This window comes from Manis pentadactyla, chromosome 3 (assembly GCF_030020395.1).
Source record: "Manis pentadactyla isolate mManPen7 chromosome 3, mManPen7.hap1, whole genome shotgun sequence".
In the NCBI taxonomy this organism is placed as follows: Eukaryota; Metazoa; Chordata; class Mammalia; order Pholidota; family Manidae; genus Manis; species Manis pentadactyla.
This window is the reverse complement of record NC_080021.1, coordinates 18047807-18069078: the sequence shown is the minus strand read 5'-3', so window position 1 is coordinate 18069078 and position 21272 is coordinate 18047807. Positions and strand designations below refer to the sequence as shown.

The 21272-nt window shown below is 33.9% G+C and overlaps 1 protein-coding gene across 1 annotated transcript in view; it reads right to left on the bottom strand.

Annotated features, from left to right (window-relative positions):
* LOC130682831 (serine/threonine-protein kinase TAO1-like) overlaps window positions 1–19722 on the bottom strand; it is a 60264-nt gene extending 40542 nt beyond the window's left edge. The window contains 7 exon segments of the mRNA XM_057497778.1: window positions 3543–3634; window positions 6034–6147; window positions 7671–7767; window positions 8322–8367; window positions 9640–9741; window positions 14146–14217; window positions 19534–19722. Coding sequence (XP_057353761.1) covers window positions 3543–3634; window positions 6034–6147; window positions 7671–7767; window positions 8322–8367; window positions 9640–9741; window positions 14146–14217; window positions 19534–19665 — 655 coding nt within the window. The 5' untranslated portion in view covers window positions 19666–19722.
* Between the last annotated feature and the right edge of the window lie 1550 nt (window positions 19723–21272).

Below are 21272 nucleotides of genomic sequence, written 5' to 3'. Positions count from 1 at the left end.
AGGAGGGACATAACGAAGATCAGAGAAGAAATAAATAAAATTGAGAAGAATAAAACAATAGCAAAAATCAATGAAACCAAGAGCTGGTTCTTCGAGAAAATAAACAAAATAGATAAGCCTCCAGCCAGACTTACTAAGAGGAAAAAAGGGTCAACACAAATCAACAGAATCAGAAACGAGAAAGGAAAAATCACGACGGTCCCCACAGAAATACAAAGAATTATTAGAGACTGCTGTGAAAACCTATATGCTAACAAGCTGAACCTAGGAGAAATGGACAACTTCCTAGAAAAATACAACCTTCCAAGACTGACCCAGAAAGAAACAGAAAATCTAAACAGACCAATTACCAGCAACGAAATTGAAGCAGTAATCAAAAAACTACCAAAGAACAAAATCCGCAGGCCAGATGGATTTACCTCGGAATTTTTTCAGACATACAGAGAAGCCATAATATCCATTCTCCTTTAAGTTTTCCAAAAATAGAAGAGGAGGGAATACTCCCAAACTCATTCTATGAAGCCAACATCACCCTAATGCCAAAACCAGGCAAAGACCCCACCAAAAAAGAAAACTACAGACCAATATCCCTGATGAACGTAGATGCAAAAATACTCAACAAAATATTAGCAAACCGAAATAAAAAATACATCAAAAGGATCATACACCATGACCAAGTGGGATTCATCCCAGGGATGCAAGGATGGTACAACATTTGAAAATCCATCAACATCATCCACCACATCAACAAAAAGGACAAAAACCACATGATCATCTCCATAGATGCTGAAAAAGCATTCGATAAAATTCATCATCCATTCATGATAAAAACTTTCAACAAAATGGGTACAGAGGGCAAGTACCTCAACAAAATAAAGGCCATATATGATAAATCCACAGCCAACATCATACTGAACAGTGAGAAGCTGAAAGCTTTTCCTCTGTGATCGGGAACAAGACAGAGATGTCCACTATCCCCACTGTTATTCAACATAGTACTGGAGGTCCTAGCCATGGCAATTAGACAAAACAAAGAAATACAAGGAATCCAGATTGGTAAAGAAGAAGTTGAACTGTCACTATTTGCAGATGACATGATATTGTACATAAAAAACACTAAAGACTCCACTCCGAAACTACTAGAGCTAATATCGGAATTCAGCAAAGTTGCAGGATACAAAATCAACACACAGAAATCTGTGGCTTTCCTATACACTAACAATGAACTAATAGAAAGAGAAATCAGGAAGAAAATTCCATTCACAGTAGCATCAAAAAGAAGAAAGTACTTAGGAATAAACCTAACCAAGGAAGTGAAAGACCCTGAAAACTACAAGACACTCTTAAGAGAAATTAAAGAGGTCACTAACAAATGGAAACTCATCCATGCTCTTGGCTAGGAAGAATTAATATTGTCAAAATGGCCATCCTGCCCAAAGCAATCTACAGATTCGATGCAATCCCTATCAAATTACCAACAGCTTTCTTCAATGAACTGGAACAAATAGTTCAAAAATTCATATGGAAACACCAAAGACCCCAAATAGCTAAAGCAATCCTGAGAAGGAAGAATAAAGTCAGGGGGATCTCACTTCCCAACTTCAAGCTCTACTACAAAGCCACAGTAATCAAGACAATTTGGTACTGGCACAAGAACAGAGCCACAGACCAATTTAACAGAACAGAGACTCCAAACATTAACCCAAACATATATGGTCAACTACTATTCAATAAAGGGGCCATGGACATATAATGGGGAAATGACAGTCTCTTCAAAGGATGACCCTGGCAAAACTGGACAGCTACATGTAAGAAAATGAAACTGTATCACTGTCTAACCCCATACACAAAAGTAAATTCGAAATTGATCAAAGACTTGAATGTAAGTCATGAAACCATAAAACTCTTAGAAAAAACATAGGCAAAATCTCTTGGACATAAACATGAGTGACCTCTTCTTGAACATATCTCCCCGGGCAAGGGAAACAAATGCAAAAATGAACAAATGGGACTATATCAAGCTGAAAAGCTTCTGTACAGCTAAGGACACGATCAATAAAACAAAAAGGTATCCTACAGTATGGGAGAATATATTCGAAAATGACAGATCTGATAAAGGGTTGACATCCAAAATATATAAAGAGCTCACACACCTCAACAAACAAAAAGCAAATAATCCAATTAAAAAATGGGCAAAGGAGCTGAATAGACAGTTCTCTAAAAAAGAAATTCAGACGGCCAACAGACACATGAAAAGAAGCTCCACATCGCTTGTCATCAGAGAAATGCAAATTAAAACCACAATGAGATATCACCTCACACCAGTAAGGATCACCATCATCAAAAAGACAACAACAAATGTTGGTGAGGTTGTGGAGAAAAGGGAACCCTCCTACACTGTTGGTGGGAATGTAAATTAGTTCGACCATTGTGGAAAGCAGTATGGAGGTTCCTGAAAATGCTTAAAATAGAAATACCATTTGACCCAGGAATTCCACTTCTAGGAATTTACCCTAAGAATGCAGCACTCCAGTTTGAAAAAGACAGATGCACCCCTATGTTTATCGCTGCACTATTTACAATAGCCAAGATATGGAAGCAACCTAAATGTCCATCAGTAGATGAATGGATAAAGAAGTGGTACATATACACAATGGAATATTACTCAGCCATAAGAAAAAACAGATCCTACCATTTGCAACAACATGGATGGAGGTAGAGGGAGTTATGCTCCGTGAAATAAGCCAGGTGGAGAAAGACAAGTACCAAGTGATTTCACTCATCTCCGGAGTATAAGAACAAAGGAAATCTGAAGGAGCAAAACAGCAGCTGAATCACAGAACCCAAGAATGGCCTAATAGTTACCAAAGGGAAAGGGACTGGGGAGGATGGGAGGGAAGGGAGGGATAAGGGCGGGGAAAAGGAAAGGAGGCATTACGATTAGCATGTAGAGTGTGTGGGGGCACGGGGAGGGCTGTGCAACACAGAGCAGACAAGTAGTGATTTTACACCCTCTTACTGCGGTGATGGACAATGATTGTGAAGGGGTATGTGGGGGGGACTTGGCGAAGGGGGGAGCCTAGTAAACATAATGTTCTTCATGTAATTGTAGATTAATGATACCAAAATAAAAAATTCAAACTGTACAATAAGGTATGCAAGCTGATAACCTAATCCTCATACCAAACATGAAGTATTAAGTAACCTTAGTAGCGGTACTACTACTCTAAAGCATTCATGAATCTATAACCATAGACATATTCTAGGTGTTTAACAAATACTCATTAAATTTTAGACACAGATACCTCAAAATTAATACCACAGTAGAAACTATTTTAGACCTAATTTAATACAGCAAATATAATATACCTAAACTAGCATATATATATATACATATTGCCAAATAACCAAAGTGACAACCTTGATAGATTTATTGCTCCCCTTAAACACTGACATAAAAATGAAAAACTGTACTTTGGTACAGAAATTGAGGTGAAACATTGATCGAAACTTACTACACAGTAATAAAGAGCAATGCTTACCTATTTCAATACATGTTATCCCCAGAGACCATACATCTACTTTGCTATCATATTGTTCTTCATTCCTGCCTAAAATTATTTCTGGGGCCATCCTGAAACATAAAATGTTATTTAAAGTTATAAAAGAAAAGAAAAGTATACTAGTCTTTAAAAATGTAATGACCAACCACATGGAGAATACCTGTGTGAATTCCAGATGATATGTCTGGACATAAGAATTCTTATAATGGGAAATAAATGCATTACGGGTTGTGAGAGGTGAATATTTACCGTTGCGTACACAGTGTTAGACTTATTCTCACCAGTTGTCATGATCACGTACCAGCGTCCTGGAGGGAAGACTCCCCCGAGCAGGGGTGCGTTCTGCATCAGTTCAAGTTTGCAGATTGTAATATTGTATATCCTTTATGCCAGCGGTTCTCAAACATTTTGGTTTCAGCATCTTATTTAAAAAGTTTAAATTTTTATCACTGGCACTTGTTTTCTTGAAGTAAACAAACTGACTACATTTAGCTGAGAAAATATCTGCCACAATAAGCAACAATGAATAAGCAGTTTGTCAGTCTTTTCTGCTAATAGGAGTAGTGTTCTGTGATAAAAGTGGCTAGGACCACCACTCATAACTAAATAAATTATACAATTATTAACTTTGGAGGCGTCTTGGCTATAAAATGAAAAGCTAATTCGCATCTTCAGCTAGACTAATGTTCTCACTGTTGCTTTACCTTATACTTCCTTTCTACTTGTTAAGCACAGACAAACATTTAGAACAGTTTCTGACTGCTTAATAAGATTGTCACCAGGCGTATGTGAGTTCCTGTGTGTAAAAATATGTAAATATGTACATAGTGCTGTGTTCCTAATATACCATATACAAATTTCAATTGCCTATAATAGAGGGCTTCTAATGTGTTAAGATGTTGAAGTAAGCTTGGGGAGTCACCAAGTTCAACAAAGTTAAAAAGGTAGTTTTGTTTTTAATGCACAACTTTCTAGCTCCTTTCTAGTATCTAATATTGATCACTGACTTGTAAAGAGGGTGACCATAAAGAAGCATTATTTGTCCAAAGAACCCTTTTTTTATACAGGGGAAGAGGATTCTATCTAAACTAGGGTTCTACATAAGACATTTTTGGTCATACAGAACAGTGGTCTTCAAACTTTTTATTTTCTTACTTCCAATGAATTTATTTAAAAAATGTATCCGCTTGTACATTTTTGAGTTGGTATCTAAATTTTATAAACTTAATAGTTGCAAAGGATATAATGCACACATATGTATATGTGCTTTACAGATATTTACAACTTGGAGCTGAGAACCTCGCTCATTCAATTCATTAAAAACACTGCTGTATAATAACCTAATTAGCAAACCCAGTCTGCACGGTCATATGAACCAGAACAGAATTATTTTCTGCCAGGAAATGCCAAACTTCATTTCTCATTGTAAATAACATGTTAATGTGTCCTCACAACGATTGTCCCAGTTGTAAATGAGATAATTTGTGATTCACTAGAAAAGAAGATGGGAGGAAAGATAATTGGGGAAAAGAAAGAGCAAGGAGTAAAAGGAACTGAAGAGAGATGACTGTGAAGGCAGAAGGCCCTTTACCAAAACTTGGTGTCCTAACTCTTCAATATTTCTGATACTATATATTCTAGATGTTACGTGTTCTCAGATTGTCCCTCTGGTGATGGTTTGAGGCTTTTAATTCTCAGAACAATGCATCACTCTACTCTTCAGGATGGGTGAGAAGCCTTTCTTTAACAAACTGGGAGTTGGGAGATTTGAAAGGTAGGTGGAAAAGAAGATGCAGTAGACCTAAGACACTTCTCAACATATACAGAGAGAGGACATCTATGGAAGTTGAAGATGTGGAAAATTATACCCTTCAAACTTGCTGACATTAATATGGAATTATTTATGAATAAAATTATATGATGTCTAGAAGTCGCTTCAGATAACTGGAGGTGGGAGGGAGGGCAAGAAGGTCAAGTACACAGGGCAGCCAGGCCCTGGGGTAGTGCTGTTAGGCTGAGCTGACCGCTGTGTGAGCCTTCGTTATATTTTTGTCTATTTCCCTGTATACTTGAAATTCTCCACAATAAAAAATGAAAACAAAAAGTTCCTAATCAGCTACCAGTCTTCAGGTACTCTTATTCGGAAGATACTGACACACAGTAAGTATAAATCTAAAGAAAATTTCCACTTAGCATTTCTATCTTCTCCCTTCTTAAAGATTTAAATTTTTTCACTCCTACCCCCAATACATGATGTAGATGATAACAGGAAAGAAATGTAGGGGTGACAAATGATACAGTAGGAGATACAAGGGCAGCACTCCAAATCTGTATCTGAAATTACAGTGCTTAGAGTAATATCTAAAGCAGCACTGTACTTCCAAGAGAAACATAAAGCACCTGATAAAAGTACAAACACACACTGCCTATTCCAATTATGAGGATCAATACCAGATAGGACTACGCTTACCAATGCGGTGTTCCCACAAAAGTCTTGGAAGTAGAGGCCATGGAAGCAAATCCAAAGTCAGCAAGTTTCACCTGGCCTCGTGGTGTCAGAAGGATATTTCTTGCTTTGATGTCTCTGCGTTTAAGGAACAAAGAAAATTATTTTTCTCTCCTTTGTAAGATTATACTGAAAATGATAAAGATCATATAAAAATTTATAAAATAGGGAAGGAGAAATGAGAATAATTAAGGCCTTGGATAATCTCTCAATTGGGATAATGAGAATTAAGATCCAAACTAAGAAATGAGATACACAGAATTCCTATAAGTATATAGCAACAATTTTCTAAAAGAGAAGATAAAATAGCAGTAGAAACAGAAGAAAAAAATTAGGTAATTAATAGCACAGACTCGATATTTGAGTGCCTGTTTATTGGTACAAATAATGGTTTTTAAAATTTAGCTGAACATTCTTATATAACTGTAAGATTTCTGAGTAGACCCTTAACAATATAATGGAAAAAAAAGAACCTGATGCCCCAAATTTGTTTTTTTTTAATTACTCATATCATTCCAAATTTTTGCATAGTTCTCCTACCTAAATATGAAATGAAAACTAAAACACATGAGTAAGATAATATCAATGATCCCAAATTTACTTTTAAGCTCTTTTCCAAATCAGCAATGTACATGTGAACTAAGAAAATTATAATGGGATTGTATTCCCAATGGGCACCATAACATTCAAAAAGAAAGAAATTTCTAAGCACTTGTCAATTCATACTATACAGTATTATAATGGGTGTAACATTAAGTCAATCTATTTTCTTCCATTTGTTTTTTTAAAAATGGAAGGTTCTTTGAAGTTGAGAAGACCTTAGGTTCTGCTTCCAACTCTTTCATTCTCTTATTTACTATGCATGTGGATTTCTCTTGGACCTTACTATCCTCATCTAAAAAACTGATAACCCATTAATTTGCAATGACTCTACTATATAAGTTTACTATGTATTGTCTGGTTCACATAGATAATTTTAAAAATGCTACCTTCCTTCTAAAAACAGACAAAACCAATACCAATGCTAAAAATGTAGTTTATGATGGTTTAATCTTTAAATCACTATCCATTATCAGGGATTATCAAGGATTATCTCAAAAGCATAGAGTGTTAAGTAGCTTCTACTTGTCTATGTCATGGAATCAATGGAACAAATCTGGCATTATGAGTCACCAGGAGGACAAAAGATCTAGGTTAGTTCTAGTCTAATCTATCTTGCTTCATCAGCTTTGAGAAGTGAGTCACAAATTGGGGCAGTTTCTTCATCTGTAAAATGAAACAAGTAAGAATACATAATCCCTATCGTCTTTTCCACTTCACAAATTAAACTTTTCTGTAATTAAATTTCTATCACAAATCTATAAAGTGCACATACTTCAGAAGGCCCAGCAGCATGTGTAGAAAAAGATAAAATTATTCTCAACAAAGAGATCAAATAAATTAGTATATTCATTTTAAGACATGGATAAGCTAAAAGAATATGAGTTTGTAGAACTCCAGAATACTTTTATTTAGCTAAAACCAACAAAGCTTTCAGGATTAATAAATTCTAGGTCTGATAAATTTGCATATTAATATATGGTAATTTTTAAAGTACTTACCTATGGATCATGGCACGAGAATGTAAGTAGGCTAATCCCTGAAGAGCACCGTGTATAATTGCTGCTATTTCCATTTCTTGTATTGGCATTTTGGGAACTTAAAATAAGATTTTATTTGAAAATAATTATTATATAGAATTTTTATTTTAAAATACATATATGCATATCTAATACATGGGCAAATTTCAAAAAACTAACATTTAGCAAGAACGAATTTTTTTCTTTCCAAGATAATAAACAAAGCAATTGAACCTAATAAGTGTGCAGTTGTGCCTAGTTATTATAGTTCACAGCCAATTTTCCTCTAAGTTAACATTTAACAATTATTTCATGATTATAAAAACAATGAAAGAGAAGCTTTCCCTTTTTATATTCCTACATATCTTCATTCTGAACAGAAGGAACAAATCAAGTTTAATGATAAAGAAGGCAGAAAAATGCCTGTTAAATCATAATGAAAGAAAACTCATCTGTTATGCTAAAACGTAGTATTTAATGAGGACAGTGCATACCACACTGAGACTCTAGAAAAGACAAAGGTTTTTACTCTTCCTGGAAAGTTTTAACATTATTTAAAAAATCTCTTAGTGAATGAATTCTCATTTTATTATGCTAATACTTTTCTTTTCTTAATAAATAAAGGAAACTTACATTCCAGCAAATCTGAAACAGATCCTGAACAATATTCCATTACAAGCTACAGGGGAAAAAAATGATAAAAACATTAAAATACACTATTAAAATAAAAAGATTCTATATGAGATAAAATAAATTCACCAAGGAGATTGAGAAGATAGTTTGAAGTGAAACAAACTCTACTTATCAATTACCTTTAAATATAAGTATACATATTGAAACTTGTTAAATGCATACATGAAGTTAAGCCAATGCTACATTAATCTTTTATAATGCCGACATATAACTGCTTGTAGAAGATGTGTGTTTCATATAATTACTAACTAAAGCTATAAAGGAATATATATATTCCATTAATATTAACCTATAGTAGCAATACTGGTATTGTTAGGAAGCAGAAAATCGTCCTCTGGTACTATATATATACAAAGTTTAGGTTACAGTTTAAATCTTTCCTATAAAGCAAACAAAGAGTACCTCTTATGTGCCAGGTATTTTACATATATTAACTAATTTAATTCTCATAACCACCTCTGGAAGTAGACCCTATTATCATCCTTGTTTTACAGATGGAGAAACTTGAAAGACAGAGAGGCAGTCTACCCTCTCTGCCACTGTTTTTTCTTTTACCACAGCCTCAAATTTAGGAGTACCATCACCATCAAATTAAACCAAACATTACAAATCTAAATAAATCTAAGTTCTGTATACTAAAATGATAATCAGCTGTAGCTTATTAAAAATAAAAGGTCATTCCTGTTTAAAGAAAACTTAGCCTTTCTCTGAAAAGACATAATTACTATGCCTAAACCGTTGTAAGATTACTATCTTACCTTAGTTTCAACAATAGGGCAAAATTAATTTCCATTTTCTGCAATAAAATGTCCCAATTTTCTACCTTTAGTATTATTCAGCCAAAGAATCACAATCAGCTCAGATTTCACCAGGATTCACCACCAATATTCCAACCAAGATCCTTGTGGTTAAATAGCTTACAACACATTTATGTCAAAAATAAATGCTGATTTTCATCCTTTGATAGGATTGTTCTCAGCAAATGTTTGATAAAGCATTTGAAGAATGATACCGCTAACATACATCAGAACATTTTCCCGTGCACGTGACGGTCAGCTGAATCTCTGGAGTCAACCGGCAAAGGTTCTGTTATCTCTTACTGCCTAAGAGTCTCAGGGAAAGCTGCTCCTCTTTTCTCAGTATGAGCTCACATTTCAAGGTGTTTGTGCGTGGCTTTACACAACTATTTTGAGACATTTTTGAATTAATTATAAACTAAACCTACTAAAATTACAGCCAGGGGAGAGCAGATACCTACCCATGCTCTGTGCTCACGTAAATAGCAGCCTTTGTATTCTACAATGTTGGGATGTTTTAATGTTCGTAGGCACCTGACTTCCTTAATAATACCCTGCCAACTCTGTGGGGAGAAAAAAAAGAATAAAGGAAAGAATTAGGAACAGTTGCCTTTCCTTAGAAAACTATAGAAGTACAAAAGTAATTATTAGATTAAAAAGTTAACGAGAACATACAACTTTGCTTTATTTGTAATATTTAAATGTCAAACTAATATATTTTAAAGAAATTACATTCATATAGTTTACAACTCAATAACATAAAATTCATTCCAGGTAGGACACATTTTTATTTTCATAAAATTTATTATCAATGAGTCTTATAAAAATTTTACAACCACACACCAAGCCTGTTGGAAACTATATACTATATTTAGTGGTTTTTCTTCAAAAGTTCAACCTCCCCCTTCTTTTTTGCAGCTTTATTGTTGTATGATTTACATACCTTAAAGTTCAGCTGTTGTGTTTTTTGGCTTATATTGTCTACCAAATGTTAAGTTTTTTCTGCTGTTTAAACTCAAATCAAGTAATTACCTAAATTCCTAAATGCACATATTCTAAAATGCTAGTGAACACTTAGGTTATAACAGAGGAAAGTTCACAGAAAAACCAAGCAGCATGGAAACATTTTCCTACAGGATTTCCCAAAGAGCCTTCCCATTGACGCCTACTAGTAAATAACAGATAAACCTTCAGCAATAAAAGCTACTCTATGACAACTTCAGAAACTTAGGCCATATCCTAAATATAGTTACTTGTCAGAAGCAATCAGGGAACTGAAAATACCAGAGGCTTAGTAGATGTGGGATGGGAACTTGGAATCTGTTTTTTGTTCTTGTTTCAGTTTTTCCAAGCTTTACTGCTGACTTGTACCATATTTCTAAAGGTAGGGGAACTAGAATACAGAACTTTAAAAAATGTTTTGCACTAGAATTTAAGATCCTGTATCTCCTATGTTATTTCATAAGCCCTCAAGAAAATAGAGCAAGATATTCACAGTGTAAAATGTGTAAGCTGTAAGACGCTAACTTCAGAAAGTGTTTTATGGGCTTTACATTTCAAATTTGAGTGCTCTGGGAGGCAAACTCTCAAAACAAAACCAAGCTAAAACCTGTATTCTTCAATGTAAAAAAAACTTCCAGGAAGGATACAATATTAGATGAGAGAAGATGATGCCCTAGGTGAAACTTTTGGTTCTGGGCATGACTAATTAAACAGACTCCAACACAAGTCTGCTATGAAAGCTGGTTCTAAAGTTATACTGTAGAATAGCAAATTAAATTAAACTTGTAAAAAATGGAGGTTTTTTTAGGGGTTTTAGAAATTAAGAGTTTTTTTAGGTATTGACGTAATGGAACAGTGATCAATCACAACGGTGTTGTTATACCCATAAGTATGATTATCACAAAAAACAGCATTTACCACAAAACAGAGATTACAGAAATGTACAAAGCCAAAACCTTTAAAAATTAAAGACTGCATATAAAAGTGTAGGCAAAGGGTCTGTTTGTGTTTATACAGAGGATCAAAGCCTAATTGGGCTACCCCGAAAATGAACTAAGATACGATATGAAAAAGAACTTCCAACATCTGCACTCTCTGGAAGACTCATGCCAGAAGATGATCATCAAAAAACCCCAACAAAGATCCACGCACTGCTACAGCTGTAGATGCACTCATCCCACCAGTTCCTGGACTTGCCATGGGAATGAGGAAGGAGATATCTAAGCTGGCCTGTGCATACAGTAAAACAACAAATTTGACTGAATCTATACTGTTGGAACTCAACCAAGAATTTGGAGAAGTGCAAATTGTAGCACTCCAAAGTCTTACAACTACAGACTATTTACTGTTAAAAGAACATATGGCATGTGAACAGTGCCCAGGAATGGGTTGTTTTAATTTGTCTGATTTCTCTCAGACTGTTCAAGTTCAGTTGGACAATATCCACCATATCATAGATAAGTTTTCACAAATGCCTAAGGTGCCTAACTGGTTTTCTTGGTTTCACTGCAGATGGCTGGTAATTACAGATATGCTTTGGTTATGTAACTATACTCCTATTATGTTAATGTGTGTGTGCAATTTAAGTAGTAGCTTAAAACCTATACATGCTGAAGTTACTCTACAAGAAGATATATCAAAGAAATAATCAATCTTCCCATGTTTTCTTCCGCCTGCTACTTCTATAGCTTTTCTTCTTCCTTCCTAATTACAACCCTTAAATAGAATTCGTGCCTCATATCAAATTTACCGAGTATCATAATTCTTCCAAGTGGTAAAGATACCTCAAGACAAATGCTGGGCATAGAAGCCACAGGGCATAAATATGCAAAGAAGTAAAAAGCTAACTTTTTCAAACAATAAGGCTTCTCTCTCACTTACCAACTTCACATTTCCCTGTATGGCCCCGGAAGATGACTGGTTAGCCAGAGACGGGTAAGATTCCTCAAGGGAGGAACAACCTAAGACAGGCACAGTCGCAGGGGGGCCATCAGGTGAGAAATTGGGGATCAACAGAGGTGAGGCTTAGAACCTCACCCCCCCGTTCTGAGAGAAATCTTCTGCATACGTGGATGTTTTATTGCCCTTGCCTAGCTTGGATTAACACATAGTCTACAGGCACACACCTGATCATCTACATGTGCTCTCTTACAACACTAAACTATGTTTTCTACCTTTATCTTGTATCTACCTACCACTTCAGCATTTTATTAAAAATAATAATAATAAAGAGAGAAATGTGGTATCCACATATAAATCAAGTATAAAAACCAAATGAGTATTCATATTTGAACTGACTGTTTATAGTTCATAATGCATGAGCAAAACCGAAAGTTTCTGTGATGACTGCCCTTGTACTGTTCACTATGTAACTTATTCACTATGTAAGAATTTGTTCTACATGTAAAAACTTGTTTGTTATGCCTCAGAAGATTGGAGACTGACAAAAATTAGGCTTGGGGTGGAATAATGATTGTGCATTGAGCATTGACTCCCCTATACAGAATTTTATTGTTGTTAACAACCATTTGATCAATAAATATGAGAGATGCCCTCACAAAAAAAAAAAAAAGAAGGACAGACTTCCAATGGTAAAATAAATTAGTAACCGGGATGTAATGTATAGCATAAGGAATATAGTCAAGATATTGTAACAGCCTGGTAGGGTGATAGCTGGAACCTAGAATTATGTATATAAATGTTCTACCACTGTGTTGTACACTTGAAACTCATGTAATGTAATACTGTGTGTCAACTACCCTTCAATAAAAAATAATTATTAAAAGAAAAAAAAAAAAATTAAAGACTGATCTAGCAGTTCTACCTCTGGGCATATACCCTAAAGTTTAAAAGCGGGAACTCAAAGAAATACTTGTGTACCTATGTGCACAGCAGCATTATTCACAATAACCAAGGGGTAGAAGCAACTAAGTGTCCATTTACAGATGGTAGATGGACAAAATGTGGTGTTTTTACACACACACACACACGGGAATATTATTCAGCTTTAAAAAGAAAGGTAATTCTGACACACTACAACATAGATGAACTTTGAGGGCACTATATTAAGTGAAACAAGCCAGTCACAAAAGGACAAATGGTGCATAATTTCAATTACATGAGAAACCTAAAGTAGTCAAATTGATAGAGACAGAAAGTGGAGAGGTGATTTCCAAGGGCTGCGGGGAGGAGGGAATGAGGTGTTACTGTTTGATGGGTGGAGAATATCACTTTTGCAAAATGAAAGAATTCTGGAGATGAATGGTGGTGATGGTTGCACAGCAATGTGAATGTCCTTGACACCACTGAACTTACACTTAAAGTGGTCAAGATGGTAAATTTGTTTTGTGTACTTTACCACAATTAAAAATAAATAAATTTTTTAAAGAATTAAAGATAGAGAACAGACTTAGAAAGTAATTTTATAAACTTATGCAATTAAGGAAGAACTAATCAGAACACTGATGAACTAAAGTACATGCAACACAGTATCAGTAATTGCATTTTTCAGATTATTACCCACTGCCTTATTTTTCAGATTAGATATATTGCTGCCGATGATTATTTGAAACAGCCGTTAAATAATTTCTCAACCATTAAAAATTTATATCCAGTATATTTACTGTCAAATGTACCTTATTCTAGTGTACTTTCTCAGACATGATAATTCCTCTATTATAGAATAATCTGCTGAACAATTAAAAAAATTAAACTCATGTCAGCAGCACATATCTAAAAAATTAAAAGTAAGGGATGTAGTTGGGAAGTTTCTGGGATGTCAGGAATGTTGTTTATGGCTCTAGGTACAGGTTAAATGGGCACATTGAGTCTGTGGAAGTAAATTCACTGAGATAAACCTTAGTATTTGTAAATTTTTCAACATTTTTTGAAAAAATTTCCACCTATCCCCAATTAAAAATGGTATGGCTTTAACATGCCAATACAAACATATATATTTCACCTACCTCCATAGCCCTCTTTCCACTATAAGGTATTATCTTGATAGCCACCATGTCATAGGTGTGCACATCTCGTGCCTAAAAAAGACAGAAGACCACTATAAAAATTAACATTTATAAACTACCATGTCCAAAAAGATACCAAAACTGATTTTAAAGAACATTAAAAACATAAGTAAATGGATAGCAAAAAGCGTATCAAATTGTCAAGGAGCTGGTACTTTAGAAATAAGAATAATGCATGTTTATCTTTGAATCAGCTAGTTGAGAGGAAAAATATAGAAATTTGAACAGAACTATAAACAAACAAATAAATAACTAGTACAAGTCTATGCTAGGCCTGTAAATGTCAAAATTTCAATGAAATGGACAATTCTCTAGGAAAGAACTACTAAAATTGATCTAGAGAAGAAAATTTGAGTAAAACAGTGGTGGAAGATTGAAAAGAATACTAATTGTCTTTAAAACTGTGAGTGGAGCAGTTTCACTAGGGGAACTTCCCAGGATAAAAGGGGAGAAAAAGGAAAGCTACCCCATTAACTGTAAGGAGGCAGTGTAACCCAACAACTAAACCCTCACAAGCAGCGCAAAATAGAAAGTTAGGTACCAATCTGACTTATAAATGTAGACAAGGGAACTCTGAACAAAATTTTAAAACCAAATATTACCAGGCATTAAAAGAATATTTCATTTGGATAAAATATATTACCACAGAAATGCAAAATTTTGATACAGGAAAACATTTCATAATTTGCCATATTTTTTTACAAATCAAAGGGGGAAATATATACTTATACATATAAATGCTTAATAAATATTGAAAATGTAGAAAGAGCTCAACTCTAAATGTATCTAATGCAGGGAAGACCAAACTCTTAGAAAACCCACATGGGAAAGGTAATTCCTCCACATGATAAATCATGTCTATTGTAAACAACTATTAACTAGAATTAAAACAAGACAGCTAAAATGCTATCACCATTACTTTTACCACTGCTGTGGAATTTTGATAAAAAAATAAAAGCATAACAGAAACATAAAAGTTAACTCTTTAGAAAATAAGAGAGAGCCAAATTCTCATTATGTGTTAAAAAAAAGATGATATATAAAGAAGGCACAAGAGGATAGCTGCAAAACATTTCAAATGAGTTCAGTAAGAAGGGTTCATCATCTCTAGTCATCTGTGGAAGAATTCATCTTCAATTCAGTCTTTAATGAATTCCCAAAGATAAAATGTTTTAAAATTAGATTATGGTGATGGCTACAAAAATCTAACTTACTAAAAATCTATGAAATGCACACTTAAAATTGGTGAACTGAGAGTATGTAACTTGAATCTCAAAAAAGCTGTTAAAAAATTAGACAAGCAGGTATGCAAATTATACCTAAATAGAATTCCTTAAAAAAAAATATATATATATATATATATATTCTTTTAAGTGGGTCCTTGGAACAACTAATGACCTTCCAATTTCAATTACTAGCAGACTGGTTAAGGAAAACGTGCACCGCCTAACATAATGGGTGAAGTGGATCTGTCTGCATAAGATCTTGAATATGAATTCACTTTTCCAAAATGTTCTCTACTCATCAATTTGTGAGCCCCTTGATTTCAGTCAATAGGTCTAACCAGCTACATTCTTTTCTAACAGTTTTAATGAGATATAATTTACATAGCACACATTTCACCCATTTGAATGTGTGTAATTCTATAGCTTTTAGTACACTGACAGATGCATGGCAATACTGATCAATATGATACATATATGCAATTTACCGATAACTACAATTTTAGAACTTTCATCACTTTAAAGAGAAACTCCAAATTGTTTCATTTAAAAATGGTTAAAATGGTAAGTTTTAGATTATGTGTACCTTACCTCAAATTTTTTCCCCATTAAAAAAAAAGAAAAAAGAAACCCCACACCCTTTAGCTATCACTCTCCTATCCCTATTCCTCACCCCTTCAGCCCTAAGGAACAGCTAATCTACTTTCTGTGTCTCTGGAGATGTGCCCATTCTGTACACTTTGGAACCATATAATATATGGTCTTTTGTGACTGGTTTCTTTCACTTAGTATAATGTTTTCAAGATTTGAGACCAGTGAATGTTGAACATCTTTTTATGTGCTTTTTGGCCATTTGTACATCTTTGGAGAAATGTCAATTCAGATTCTTTGCCCATTTAAAAATTGGGTTGCCTTTTTTTATTGAGTTGTAAGAGTTCTTTATATATTCTAGACACAAGTTCCTTAGCAGACATATGATTTACAAATAATTTCTCCTATTCTATTGTTGTCTTTTCAGTTTTGAAGCATAGAAGTTTTACCTTTTGATCAAATCCAAGTTCTTTTGTTCATGCTTTTTGTTGTCATTTCTAAGAATTCTTTGACAAAACCAAGGTCATGCAATTTTACCCTAAGAGTTTTATAATTTTAATGTTCATATATGGTATGAGGTAAGGGTCCAATTTCATTGTTCTGCTAAAGAGCTGCATTTCTAACTAGCACAGGATAAAGTTCAAAAGAGGGTATACTAAATGCAGTGTAGTCACTTGGAGTAGATTCCAGAAAAGAGCGCAAAGACTGGGAAAATCTAAATAAAGTGTATTTTTTGTTAATAGTATCAGTGTATCAGTGTTGATTTCTTAGTTTTGATAAAGGTTCTGTGGTTATGAAACTTGTAAACTTTAAAGGATCTGGGAGAAGATTATAGGGTAAACTCTATTATTATTGCAAAATCTGCAGCTCTAGTATTACTTTAAAATAGTAAGTTAAAGTGACTGCAATTTATTAAAATCCAAACTCATTAGTAATGATGATTACATTAAAATTAAATCAGATTAACATGAGATTATTTTTGCCTATCACACACACACACACACAAAAACCAACAGATAAATATTTAATGTCCACAGTCATGTTTCTCTGTCCCTTCAGGATTACGAGTTGTGCTTACTTACCATGTCTTCTTCATCTCCTCTAATCTGGAACAATTTCCTCAACTCTTCCTTGTCTTTTATGACACTGGCATTTTTTGAGACTATACAGCAGTATTTACCTTACTAAATTTGTGTTTGTCTGAAGCTTCTTCAAGATTAGATTCTGGTTACATATCTCTGGCTGAAATACTACATGAGTAATATTGTGTCCTTTTCAGGGTATCATATCTGGACGCATACAATGTCTGTTCATCACTGGTTACAAATTTTCATCACCCACTCAAGGTGTTTGACTGTTTCTTTCCAATGTATATAGTTATAACCACTGTTTCCTACTTTGTATCTAACAAGCAATCTGTGGAGAGATACTTTTAAACTATATAAATATTCTGCTCATCAAACTTTCCCCCTAGTTTTAGCAACCACTGAAGATTCTAGCCCCAAACAATCTTTGCAATGATGATTTCAAAATGCTGGTTTTTCCCAACTCTACCATTCCTTTCACATTTATCAGTCAGCATTCTATTATAAAGAAAAGCCCTCCCTTTCTAACTATCTATCCATCCTATATCTGTCATGGAAATTAGGAATTCCTATTTTATTCAATGGGTTATGATCAATAGATGTCTATATTGATGCTCAAATTGTTCCAGATGTGGCCAGTGGGAGCATCTTCAAGCTGGTTCTAGCATCCTCTTGAAAGGTCCTATTTTTCATTTTAAAAGCATTTTTTAAATTTCTGGTTCAAGTTATTCTAAAGCTTATCTTTTATGATCCTTGTCCCCACAGTAGAATGAACCATTACTGCAAGAGCTCTTGATCCATGTAGTGAGGAAACCAAGATCTGAGTGCTAAGTGTGCTGCTTGCTACTAGGATATCAACGCAACTAGAATCTTACAGAAGAGAGATAGGAATATATATATTCCTATATATAGGAAATATATATGTCATGTAATTAGTTCATGTTAATGCCACAAATTCCTATCCAATACCTATCTAGTCCCACATGGTTCTTCCTTACATTTGCCAATTTCCTATTTCTATCATTCTTTTCAGTTAGGATCTGAGTCCAAAATGACATCAAAATTATTCACTGCTCAATCTTTTAACACACAGTTTCAGAATTGTCACACCCATACCAATATGAAACAAGTTTACGGAGAAGAGTTCAAGATTTGTTGGCAGTTTCCTCTTCCCAACCAGACAGAGGGTATACACTTAAAATACTGTGTATGGAAGTTACTTGTATTAGTTTTGGTTTTTACTCCAATGTGGTTATAGCCCAAATACAGTTGGATTCATTGTTCCTGCTTGCCTATTAGTGACTCCCCCCATACATAATGACAATTTTAACTTTCAAATATAATAAATATTTATTATCAAAAGAGGTAAAACAAGTTATCATTCTATCCTCTTTCTACTTCTTTCTATTCCCCACAACTATCACCATTCTGTATCTTGAATTGTTGGCTGTATGGCATATAACTTGTCTAATTTCATCAAACTATACATTTAATATATCTGTATTTACTGTATATAAATTATACTTAATAAAATAAGCCAACTAAAAAATACTACTGACACACATTGAATGGCTACATGACAGGGATTTTTTCAACAGGGTTCTCTTATTGGGCCCATTTCTAAGAGGCTGTATATTTTTTTCCTTTTTTATTCTATATTTCTCCACAGTAGTATTAAGGAGAACAATGGGAGAAGCTTACATTCAGACAAAACTGTAACACAGAAAAAAGGTTGTTTATGAAATACCTGTTTTCTGAGTGCCTCTTCCCTTATCCTGTGTCCAATCCAGAAATCAAACAAATATAACCTACATCACACACACACATAAAGCATGCGTAGACAAAAAGACTCTGCAAGGATGTTTATCTAAACAGCAGCTGTCTTTGGGTAGGAAAATTGCAGAGGGAGTTTCTACTACCTTATTTTTACCTCTACTTTACAAATGAGAATTAAGTGAAAAGTTCAAACTGTTAAGAATTTGGAACACATTTTCTCTTTTATTCTTAAGGTACCCATTAAAATGAAAAAGCTAAATCTTTAATACTACCAAAATATTAAACATCTATACAAAACTTGTTGCTGAGAAAAAAAAGCATTCTTAATAGGAAGAAATAATGAATGAATAATAATGAAATGTGTGTATGGGACTTTACGGTCAGTGTTTTGTAATATTTGTTTCAATAACAATGTAAGTCATAAAACTGCTAAAGTAGTGTAAACAACATGGAAATTAAAGCCGAATATCTTTCCCATTTTTTCAATAATCTAAGAAGCTCAATAAATAAAATGATCTCTTTTTATATACACCTAATGCAAGTGACTATAAAATAGACTATTGCCTATGTCTTTTTGTATTACTGATTTTTACTCTGCCAGGACTGGATATTAAATAAATGCTGGTCACTGACATTAAGCCTTTAACACTTACAAAGAACACTGTTCCATAGCCTCCCTGGCCAACTTTTCTGAGATCTGTGAAGCGCTTCCCTGGATCTTCTTTGGAGAAGAGTTTTGCAATCTCAGGGTCCTTCAGGCTCTGTTCTTGGATAGTTGACGACATCCTGCTGGGCAATCAGCTGGCTGATTCTAATTTTATGCTGCTCTCCCAATCTTTGGGAAATCGGTATGAATGAAGCCACGTTGGCATAAACAATTGGAGAGAAATAAGAAAAGAAAAAAGGAAAAGCAAAAGTTGTTAAGAATAATTAGTATATCATTTTCTGACTACATATATAAAATTATCTTAGACATGGAATTTCACTGCAAAAGTGTTGCCTACTAGTGCAGGGGTCTTAAACCCAGCTCATCATCACAATCACCTGTGCTGCTTTTAAAAAAAAAATTCCCAATATACATAGTATGTAAGTACATACTATACATACACTTCTAAAAATTAGATAAATCTTTATGTACTGGAAGGCTTTCTGTATCAGTACTTAAAGATTTATCTAACTCTGATGCAATAAGCTTATCAACAAAAGAGATAATGCAGTAGGAAGACCATTAAAAACATGCTCAACAACTCAAAATGTACCCATTATATGTTTCTAACAACAGGAAGATTCCCATCTATTAATGACCTTCAAATGCAAGAAAATAGATAATAGATTTAATTCAGTAAGATTTCTTTTCCTTTCAGATACCACATGGCAGTGTTTAATCAACTCTAACACAGACATTCCTAATAAAAATGCAATGGGAAAAAATAATGAATTTAACATAGATAGATAACTGTTTCCTCCATAACCTGATTCATATTAAAATATGGCCTTATCAAATCTGCTTCATTATGTAAGTAGATATACTATAGAATTCCTTGGTGGTTCTGGTATCAGTTCCTTTATATCAGATTACCAAATTTCAAAAATGGTTGCTATAAATGAGAGGTTTCAGAACCTGGTTCTAGAATGACACTCCCTAGATAGGAATCCTGACAACAATTATTTACCAAACTATGAACTAGGGTAACCTCATTTTCCTAGTCTATAAAATGAAAGAAATAACCTACCTCCTAGAGTAGCAGTGAGGGTTAAATGAGTTAATAAATGTTAAGTGTAGACTAGTACTCAGGAACAGTAAACAGTACATTAAATGTTAGTTAACATGTCCTCCTTAAATTTACCAATTAAAATTAAAAACTCCAAAAATTGATTTCATTAAACTCATAAGGGAAAATAAAGCTCTAGCCAGTTTTTTCCAAGCCCAAAGCATATTTTTTAAATTCTTGAATGTTTTTAATTTTATTAATTTCAAAAATTTTTTAAACAACAGAGAATTTTTTAAGCCTGTCTCCCTTTTAGTGAAGTCAACTAAACCAATTATAATGCTTGTTATTAAATATCTAACTACATAAAACACATTTACATATTTTTTGCACTTCCCTAAATTAATACTACATTGCATTAAAAATTCAAATTACTAGTTTGTATTCCTTTTCTAACACTTTCAAGGCTGCACCATATTCTTCACTTTTAGTAATCACACTGCTCTGGAAATTAGTTCCCTGGAACAATGCTTCAATTACAATTCTTCCAACAATATATGACCACAGAAAAGTCATATAACTTATCACTCCTAAAATGAGGAGATTGAACTAAATTCTGTATAAAGTGTACCTATTCAACTTATACACCTGCGAAAAACAAAAAGCCTTCTATGTACCTAAGA